At 38.3% G+C, this 10518-nt stretch overlaps 1 protein-coding gene across 1 annotated transcript; it reads left to right on the top strand.

Annotated features, from left to right (window-relative positions):
• The first annotated feature begins 1723 nt into the window (after window positions 1–1723).
• Window positions 1724–3144, top strand: LOC122024592 (chalcone synthase 2-like). Its single transcript, XM_042583248.1, has 2 exons — window positions 1724–1977; window positions 2059–3144. The coding sequence occupies exons 1-2, from the start codon at window positions 1800–1802 to the stop codon at window positions 3054–3056; spliced, it is 1176 nt and encodes a 391-aa protein (XP_042439182.1). The 5' UTR covers window positions 1724–1799; the 3' UTR covers window positions 3057–3144.
• The last annotated feature ends 7374 nt before the right edge of the window (window positions 3145–10518 follow it).

The raw sequence follows: 10518 nt of genomic DNA, 5'->3' as shown, positions 1-10518 counted from the left end.
TACATGTGTTAGGGATCATCCTCTGGATTGTAAAAAGCGGTCCAAAAAATCTATCTAAGTAGCTCAAGACCGCTCATAACTCACCGCCAAGGATTAACCTAGATAGATCACGTGAGTTGTCCACCATCGTATAATTAAGTGGGTGAAGAGTATTTTTGAGATTAAAATGAATATTATGAAATATTTGGGTAAATTATTTGATGGTTAAATTATTTTTAAAAATATAGTGGTTAAGTACAATGTATTTACTTTTATAATAAGCACATATCTTTCGTCCGGAAAAAATATAAAATGAAAGGGAAAGATAATACATATCCGGTAACTAAGAAGTATCTACTTCTAATATAGATGGGTAACCATACTGAGAATTATTAAGAGATAATCATAATTGATAGAAGTTCATCTCTCTTAATTCCTTAATATTTTTTTAATCTCATTAGAAAAAATATCAAAAATAATTAAAATAGGATAACCTTTACAATCCTTGTGAAATTTAAAATTCAATTAGACAATAACATCTAATATTTTTTAACTATCAAATTTAATGCAATTATCTTAAAAAAGAATTATTATTATCACATATCTAAGCAATTAGATCATAATCATCTCATTTATTTTTTCACTTGGATAGTGCGACGATGGTGTAGAGAAGTGTCAGGATGGTGGGGATACTAAGGAGGGTCAACTGTTGTATCTCCAACTCGGTCAACTACTGCTCACAGTCCATCTCGATGATAAGAAAAATAATAACGAGGATGAGAAAGATGGTACCAACGATCTACGCAACCATTCCGATGCTACTAAGGAGCTTCTTGGTCACGATGACAGTCTCAACGATAGCGATCCTCCCTAACATAACGATTACAAACTCTAAAACAGAGCTTGACACACGAGACAATAAGTCATCGGTCCACCCCTAGAAGCCAACTCTTCTATGGAAACTACAGAGGAGATTATGTTTTTTATTTGAGAAAAAAAACAAAGTGGTTCGAGTTTTTAAAAATGAACAGTAAAAAAGAAGTGTCATGGAAAAAAAAATGGAAATGAGATATTTGATCAATTAAAAATGACTACGTATTTTGAATAATCCGCAAAACTAAGCTACTGTAACGACAAGAGAAAGAAAGAATACAAGAAAGAGGAAGGTAGTTCGGGGCTTAAGATCAGCTCGGCACACGGGCAAAGCTAGGTTATAGTCTACTCGGCTATAGCCCAGGGATCAACGATGTCGATGCTAGAAAAACTAAGCAGGTATTTGGTTTACGTTTTATACGCTGTTTTCTATTTTCATTTTCTGAGAAAATAGAAAACGCGTTTGATTTACATTTTCCACGTTCATTTTTAAGAAAATGAGAAAGTGTTTTCTAAGAAAATGAAAAACGAGGAAAAATCATTTTTAAAAAACGAAAAACGTACATTTTTTAGAAAATGGAAATAAAAATGTGATAAACCAAACGCACCTTTAAAATTTTTTGGTGGGAAAAAAATAGGGTGACAATGTCGACATTGACATTCATTGCCCATAGTCTCAGATCTAAGTCATCTGGATGGGTTCTGTCATTGGCTTCGCATCAGCCCGAGTAGATCATAGATCAGGCGGGCTGGCTCCACCCTTGGGTAAGCCTCGTGGCCAGCAGATGCACCAAACCGAACCCAGCCGACGTGCCAAATCATGCGTCCTCTACTCCTCTTTCTCATTGTCTATAAATTGCTCGCTCCGTCTCTTCACCTAGTTCCCATAAGTAGTAGATTCCTGCAAGCGGCGGTGCAGCGGTTGGTATATACACACGTATATTACGATGGACAAAGTCCAGGAGATCCGACGGAGTCAGCGGGCGGAGGGTCCAGCGGCGGTTCTGGCCATCGGCACGGCCACTCCAGCCAACGTCGTCTACCAGGCTGATTACGCTGACTACTACTTCCGCATGACCAAGAGCGAGCACCTCACTGAGCTTAAGGAGAAGTTTAAAAGAATGTGTACGTTCGTTGCTACTATTTTTTATGCATATGTTTATTTTGTTATTATATGATTTATTTTTAATTAATTGTTGAGTTCAGGCGACAAGTCGATGATACGGAAGCGATACATGCACCTGACTGAGGAGATGCTGAGGGAGAACCCGAATATGTGCGCGTACATGGAGCCGTCGCTGGACGAGCGGCAGGATATCGTGGTGGTGGAAGTGCCGAAGCTGGGGAAGGAGGCGGCGGCGAAGGCCATCAAGGAATGGGGGCAGCCCAAATCCAAGATCACTCACCTCATCTTCTGCACCACCTCCGGCGTAGACATGCCGGGCGCCGACTACCAGATCACCAAGCTCCTCGGCCTCCGCCCCTCGGTAAACCGCTTCATGATGTACCAGCAGGGTTGCTTCGCCGGCGGCACGGTGCTCCGCCTGGCCAAGGACCTGGCGGAGAACAACCGCGGCGCGCGCGTGCTGGTGGTGTGCTCCGAGATCACGGCGGTGACGTTCCGCGGGCCGTCGGAGTCGCACCTGGACAGCCTGGTGGGGCAGGCTCTGTTCGGAGACGGAGCAGGGGCGGTGATCGTGGGGGCGGACCCGGACCTGGAAACAGAGCTGCCTCTGTTCGAGCTGGTGTCGGCGAGCCAGACGATCCTGCCGGACTCGGAGGGGGCCATCGACGGGCACCTGCGGGAGGTGGGACTCACCTTCCACCTGCTCAAGGACGTGCCGGGGCTCATCTCCAAGAACATCGAGAAGAGCCTGGTGGAGGCGTTCGCGCCGCTAGGGATCGACGACTGGAACTCCATCTTCTGGATTGCCCACCCGGGGGGGCCCGCCATCCTGGACCAGGTGGAGGCCAAGCTGGCGCTGGAGAAGGAGAAAATGGCGGCGTCGCGGCAGGTGCTCAGCGAGTACGGCAACATGTCCAGCGCCTGCGTTCTGTTCATTCTGGACGAGATGCGGCGCAAGTCGGCGGAGGAGGGGAAGGCCACCACCGGCGAGGGTTTCAACTGGGGCGTCCTCTTCGGCTTCGGCCCTGGACTCACCGTCGAGACCGTCGTCTTGCACAGCAAGCCAATCAATTATTAATTACTACAATGGATCGTGGCATTATATATGTATGTTTTTCCGTATGCTTTTTCTAATAATAAGATCGGTCATGTTATCTGCGTTCTAATCAGGATACTCTTGGTACGGACTAACGAGTTGCCCTTCGTGGGTTCTTCTGTTGGTGGAAAATTTTTACTGGATTAAATCGACGATAAATTGAATACCCAACTTAAATTGTAGGATTTATTGGTTTGGTTAAAAGGCATAGGATAATGGTTGTAATGGTCAGGGTCGGAATTTGACAAAGAATTTTGTCATTTCTACGCTCCCTGTAGGCTCCTGTTCACGCACTTGTCAATTTGAATTTCTACTCAACTCTCACGCAATGATGCCAGCAAGACAGTCGATACCGTTTTTATTATTGTGAAGACGCCTGCTCATGTTTCATTGGATGTACTCTATATTAATGGGCAGAAAAATTATTGCCATATGGTTGGGAATGAAGAGGCCTCCCTCGGACGTCCTCGTGGGTGCCGACGTGGCAGGAATAATCCCCTAACACATACTTATTTTGTCCACGCGACACTCCATGATCTAGTGACATATTTTGTCGTTTATGTTGATGTGGTTGTTCGAAATTAATTCCGTACTAATTGTAAGTTTCAAAAGATGTTTTCCTCTTGGAGGACATGTGATCATGAGAGGTGCTAGCCACTTTATTAACTAGGAGAAGACGCATGAGATTACGAAGTGATGGTGGAGTCTTATAAAAAAAAAGTTCGGGTATACTCTCCCTCGAAACAATTAGTAGCAGCCTCTTAGGATATATGGCGATTATATCTCGCCAAGACCCACGGATAATAAGGTTTCTTCCTCGTATTACCAATCACTAATCTTTTGAGAATTACTTGTCCTGATTTATTAAATTTAGACATATGTGTTTATTTTTTTAAAAGTATTTTTGACAAATTTTCAAGTTGCTAATTATATTTCTTCTAGATTTTGACAAGTTTGAGGATCTAAATATTTCCCTCTTAGTATTGGTGTATCACTTAAATGCAGAGCCTACCTTGACTTTTGGAAGCCTTTGGGTGAAAAGAGAAAAAAAAAACCTCTATAGGATTTTTTTTTTTACTAACGTACAATTTGAATATAGTTTAATAAAAAAAATTTGAAAATCAATATATTTCATTTAAAATATGATAAACCTCATATAAAATATATTTCTCAAGATTCTTCAAAAAGTGTAATACCGTACAAAATATGTTTCCTAAGTTTCTTCAAAAAGTGTAATACCTACCAATACAAAATAAAAGTATGAAATAATCATTAAAAAAATCTATATCTTCTAGTATTTTGAGAAGTAAAATCATCAATAAAGTATTCAAAATCAAAAATTTTTAACACCTCATTTTCGATACATAAAATTGTCAAGTCATTTACATTCAAATCATTATCATTATTTTCTCTCAATTCTTCCCGATTATTCGTTGTACGATTATAATCATCATTTTCTCTCAATTCTTTCTACTCATTGATTGCATGATCATTTAGTTCTTCTTTATTACTCCATTGCTGCTCATTTGTTGTATGATCATTTAGTTCTTCTTAATTTTCTTCTTATAATTCATCAACTGGATCTTCAATTGAAGAATCAGTTTTAAAAAACTTACGAAGAACACCTTTGTGAGTTTTAATAATCTGTTCCACTCTTTTTCTTTTGTTCCTTTTCTGCCTCCAAGATTGATATTTCTTTACAAACTTGTTTGTACTATAAATTTCAGTGTAAAAATAAATCACACAAAACCAACAACAAAGCTAATAATGAAACAAACACAAGCAGTGAAAATAATAGTTAAAGAATAATTAAACCTTGTTTGTACTTGAAGCAATCGATATAATCTATTCTATGATGATTAAAATTGGGATGATTTATTTAAACTCTTTCAAATCTATAAGAAAAATCATAAAATATTGACTCCAATACAATATTAAAAATCAATATTAAATATTGACAATAAGAAAAATATAGATAGGTAGTTAACTTACATTGTAAGTTTATATATTGATGAATGATGATATTGATGAAACTAAAATTTTAATTAGAGAATAAACTTTTCTGATTTAATTAGAAGAGATTCAAAGGAGAAGAAGGGAGGAAATTAGTCTTCAGGATTCATACTTTACTTTTAGAGTCTTTTGACTTCTATAAATAAATTAATAAATAAAGAGTTGTATAAAAAATAAAATCTTGGAAAGAGAAAAAAAGATCATTTACCTTCTTTTTTCTTTCTTTTCTTTTTTAGATTTTTTCCCTTAAATTTTAATAAAAATATATTTTTTTGACCTTTAATAAAACAATTCAACAATATATATTTTTGGACCTTTATTAAAATAATCCAATAAATATTTTTTTTATTTTTTATTAAAATAATCTAATTATATATAATATATATTATATATGTATATCAAATTTGGGGCCCCTAAAAATCGGGGGCCCTTGGCCGTCACCCCTGGTGACATGCCTAAGGGCCAACCCTGCTTAAATGCTAAGGGATACGTAGGATGTTTATAAAAGTAAAACACACAATTTACTTATATTTTATGGAAATTAAATCTTATACCTTGGTTGGTGATGCACCAATCGCCGACACTGTAAACCTTCAAAATTATTGTGAACTCTAGCCATGAACTGCTTGAAGTCGAGATGATACTCACGTATCTCGAACTATTAACGTTATGTCACAACGTTTCAACCCTTAACCTGGTGATATGTGTGATGATAACCTTCTTTTGTTCTTCTCAACAAGATAGAGACTATCACTCTCTTATTTCTTAGGCTCCCTTCCCTTTTCTTTCTTTCTCTCTTTCATACTTCACACAAGAAATATGTATTTATAGGACAAGATAAGAATGGGGAGTTACTTATATTAGGAAGTTACTTATCTTCATATTAATGTCTGATAGTGGGAATAAGTTACTTACATGTATCAATGTCCCATAGTGGGCATAAGTTACTTACATGTATCAATGCCCCATAATGGGCATATGTTACTTACATCTCCCACTTGCACACAAGATCATTCAACTCATGTGACCCATCATATCACCATACTAGGCTTCCATACAGGGTTGAACGTTGTGCGACTTGCGAGCACACCTACATACAAAACTACTCATTGCACCTGTTAGGATGATTGAACAGTCATGATTGTATCATAAGATACAAAATCTTGCTGTACTCTAGATCCAAAACTTAATACATCCATCGAGCTACTTTTCTCATTGAAAGTAATCCCCAGATGACCCTCAATTTTATATTCACTAATATGTTTTAATCTCTACATAGATAAACATAAAAGACTAGTCGGTGAATATTATATGATGATGATTGTCAATTGGTCTTTCTTTTCCCAAACTTGAATCTATCAATCTTAACTTAGCTGCTTTCCTAGACCTGTCCCTCATACCTTAGTTTATCTTCCGGGCTATCGATAAATAGACTAAAGTAGCAAACACTGAATCATGACATCAAGAAATAGCCGAAAGTAATAAGGGCACAAGAAATCTAACCTTAAGGATTTCAGATCTCACATAGTGGGGCTCGGGGATATAATTGTCTCTTATAATATGGCTCCCACTATCCCAATCGATATATCACACATGGTATGAAATACGTGCCATAATGTTAATCCCACGTCTCTTAGAAGGGCATATGTCAGTTTTCTCTAACATTGTATAAGGATTAGACTCGGTCTACACATAAAACTCTATCCAGAGATCTCTGAAAGAGTATCTCAAAGACATCACAATTCATAGGTGATACCTGAGATCTGAAACTTGGCTTCTTACAGGCAATATGGATGTGACTACACCCATATCAGTCATGTCACACATGGCCTCACTTGAACACATATAAAGGTGACTTAAGTTCTAGCAGGGCTATTCTTAGAACCTCTTACAGTTAGAAACCATTTTATCCCCACTCTTGGAGGTGGTCACTCGTGTGATAGAGTTGACCTTGCCTGCCTGACATATCTATTATATCACAGAACATATATATAATAAGCGTATTACAAAGACATTCTATATATAAGTGTGACCAATCAATGCAAACTAAGACATATTATAAAGAACATAAATCCAATGACTCTCTATGTCCCATAAAAGAGTCTCTACTAATAGGTTTAATTAAAGGGTCAGCAACCATACTGTGTGTTGAAATGTACTTGATAGTCACTTTATTCTTCTCAATGATGTCTCTCACATAATGATATCTAGTATCTATGTGTTTAGTTCTACTATGAAACTTAAGGTCTCGAGTGTAAGCGATAGCGGTTTGATTATCACAATAAATCATTACTGGCCTCCCACTATCTGCTATAATACCTAAGTCATCTAATAGTTTTTGGAGCCAAACACTGTCTTGAACTGCTAATGAGAAAACCACGAACTCAGTCTCCATCGTAGATATAGCAACACATGTTTGCTTCTTACTACTCCAGCAAATGGCTCCACCATTGAGCAAGAAAGTAAAACCTGATGTAGATTTGCGTTTATCCAAATCACCTCCCTAATCAGCAACAGAGTATCCCACAAGTCGCAAATCACCTCCTCTATAACACAAAGAGAAGTTTGCAGTTACTTTTAAATATCAAAAAATCCTCTTCACTGCTCTCCAGTGAGCCCTTCCAGGATTTGCTTGATATCTACATACTAAACAGACTGCATAACATATATCCAGTCATATACATAGCATTGCGTACATTTGACTTCCTACTGCACTGAAATAAGATACTTTACTCATTTTCCTTAATTCTACTTGAGTTTTAGGACACATATCCAAGATCAGACCTTCACCTTTAGCTATTGGAGTATCAATGGGATTACTATCACTCATTCCAAAGCGCTCTAGAATTTTCTTAATGTAGGTCTCTTGTAAAAGAGCCAACACTCTTCTCAAGTGATCTCTCTTGATTTTTACGCCAAGGATGAACTCAGCTTCACCCATGTCTTTCATGTCGAAGTTAGATGACAACCATATTTTAATAGTTATAAGATACTCAATATTGTTCCCAGCCAATATTATGTCATCTACATATAATGACGGAATCACAAAAGAGTCATCTAACCTTTTAAAATAGACACAATGATCCTCCTCGACCATTATAATATCATAAGATATTACCTCCTCGTGAAATCTTAGGTACCACCGTCTGGATGATTGCTTTAGGACATATATCGAATTTGAAGCAACAAACCTTATCTTCTTGACCTACTAAAACAAACCCAGAGGGTTGTTCCATGTAAATCTCCTTATCCAAACTTCCATTAAAGAAAGCAGTCTTAATGTCTATCTAGTGTAACTCTAGATCTAAACTAACGACAATCGCTAAAAGTAAACGGATTGATGTAAACTTAACTACTGGGGAGAAAGTCTCCTTGTAGTCAATGCCCTTTGTTTGTGTGCAACCCTTGGCTACCAGATGAGTTTTATATCTCTCGATCGATCCATCGACCTTCCTCTTGATTTTGAGAACCCATTTATTCCCAATGGCCTTTCTACCCTTAGGTAAGTCAACTAAGTCCCAGACCTTGTTGACTTTCATTGATTCCATTTCTTCTTACATAGCCATTAACCATTAGACCTTTTTAGAACCTTTGAGAGTCTCTCTAAAGGTCCTCAGTTCATCATCATCCTTTGGAGTCACAATGAGAATCTTATTTTCAATTAGGAAATAACGGCAAGGCATATTTCCCCGACCACTCTTACGAGGAGAGAAAGCCTCCCCACCTTCAGATAGACCACTCTCACTAGAACCAAGATCCATAACCAAGTCTTGAATCCTGCTACTGGGCTTGATTGTACCATTAGGCTTATCATCCATCTCATAAAAGGTGTAGTCTCGATCGATTTCTCCTCTCTTTGGAAAACCATTCTCAAGAAACATGGCATCACGAGATTCAATCTCAGTTATTGTGTCATCCGTATGTTCTCCTAGAAACACATATCCTTTGGAGTGTTCAGAGTATCTGATGAAGATACACTTCTTTCCTTGCGAGCGTGACTTGCTGTACTTGTGCGAGGAATCTCTAACATACGCAGCATAACCCCATGGCCTAAGTGGCTAAGGATAGGTTGTCTCCCTATCCAAAGTTCGTATGGAGTGTTAACCACAGACTTTGTTGAAACATGATTAAGAACATAGACTGTAGTCAATAATGCATCCCTCTAATGAGAGATTGGTAAATTGGCCTGTGTCATCATGGACCTCACCATTTCTAATAGAGCCCTATTCCTTCTCTCAGCTACTCCATTTTGCCGAGGAGTCGTAGGAATAGTTAGTGATCTTGTAATACCTTTTTAGAAACAGAGCTCTCTAAACTGCTCAGACAGATACTGGGCCCCCGATTGGTTCTGAGAGTTTTCATTCTCATGTCTAGCTGATTTTCTATTTTTCTAATAAACCTTCTGAAGTACTCTAGTGCCTCAGATTTATGTGAGATTAGGTAGACATAATTAAAACACATGAAATCATCTATAAATGTGATAAAGTATGTGGTTCTGTTTCGAGCTCTCACATTCATGGGTTCACAAATGTTGGAATGAACTAATTGCAATGGAGTCCCGACCCTTATTACTTTTCCAAATGGTTTTTTTGTAGTTTTACCTTCTAGACAAAACTCACATAAGGGTAATTCAACCTTGGTTAGCTAGCCTAACACGCCACATGTTGCTAACCAACTCATCCTCTCTTGGCCTCCTATATGACCAAGTCTACTATGTCAAATATTAACATCATCCATTGCACTATCAGATGTAAAGGAAATGGTAGATGTAGGATAAAACTCATGAAAAGAAATCAAGTTTAGTGCATATAGTCCCTCATGTACTAAACTAGAACATATTAAAGTACTATCATACGAGATGAAAATCATAGAGTTTCTAATTATAACATAATATCCTAATTGGTCTAGACTACGAATAGAAACTAGATTTTATCTTATTTTCGGAGCATATAACATGTCATGGAGATACATGACTTGATTATTTTCGGAGCATATAATATAATAGTTTGCAAGTGTCAATTCCCCTCACCTCCACAAATACCCCATTTCCCACATACAGTCTTCTTGCATGTAGGCTTAAATGGCAGAATTCCACATATGCATGTTGGGACCGAAAAGTAGCTAGAGGGGGGGGGGGGGGGGAATAGCTCGTCGCGTTCGCTCGGTGCTCGGCGGTGCTTGTTTCTTCAAAGATGTGCAGCGGAAATACAAAGAAACAATCACACAACGCTAACACGGTTGGTTTACTGGGTATCCACCTCACAAGAGGTGACTAATCCAAGGATCCACACCAACACACACACCCTCCACTAAATAAACCTCTCCTTTATGGTAACTACCAAGGGCGGAGAAGCCCTACAAGACTCAATACAAGAAGAGAGGGAAGGGATACAAGAAATACAAGCTTACAAGCTTACAATGAGTACAAAAA

This window comes from Zingiber officinale, chromosome 9B (assembly GCF_018446385.1).
Source record: "Zingiber officinale cultivar Zhangliang chromosome 9B, Zo_v1.1, whole genome shotgun sequence".
NCBI lineage: Eukaryota > Viridiplantae > Streptophyta > Magnoliopsida > Zingiberales > Zingiberaceae > Zingiber > Zingiber officinale.
The sequence above is the reverse complement of the archived record's forward strand: the minus strand, read 5'-3'. Positions and strand labels throughout refer to the sequence as shown.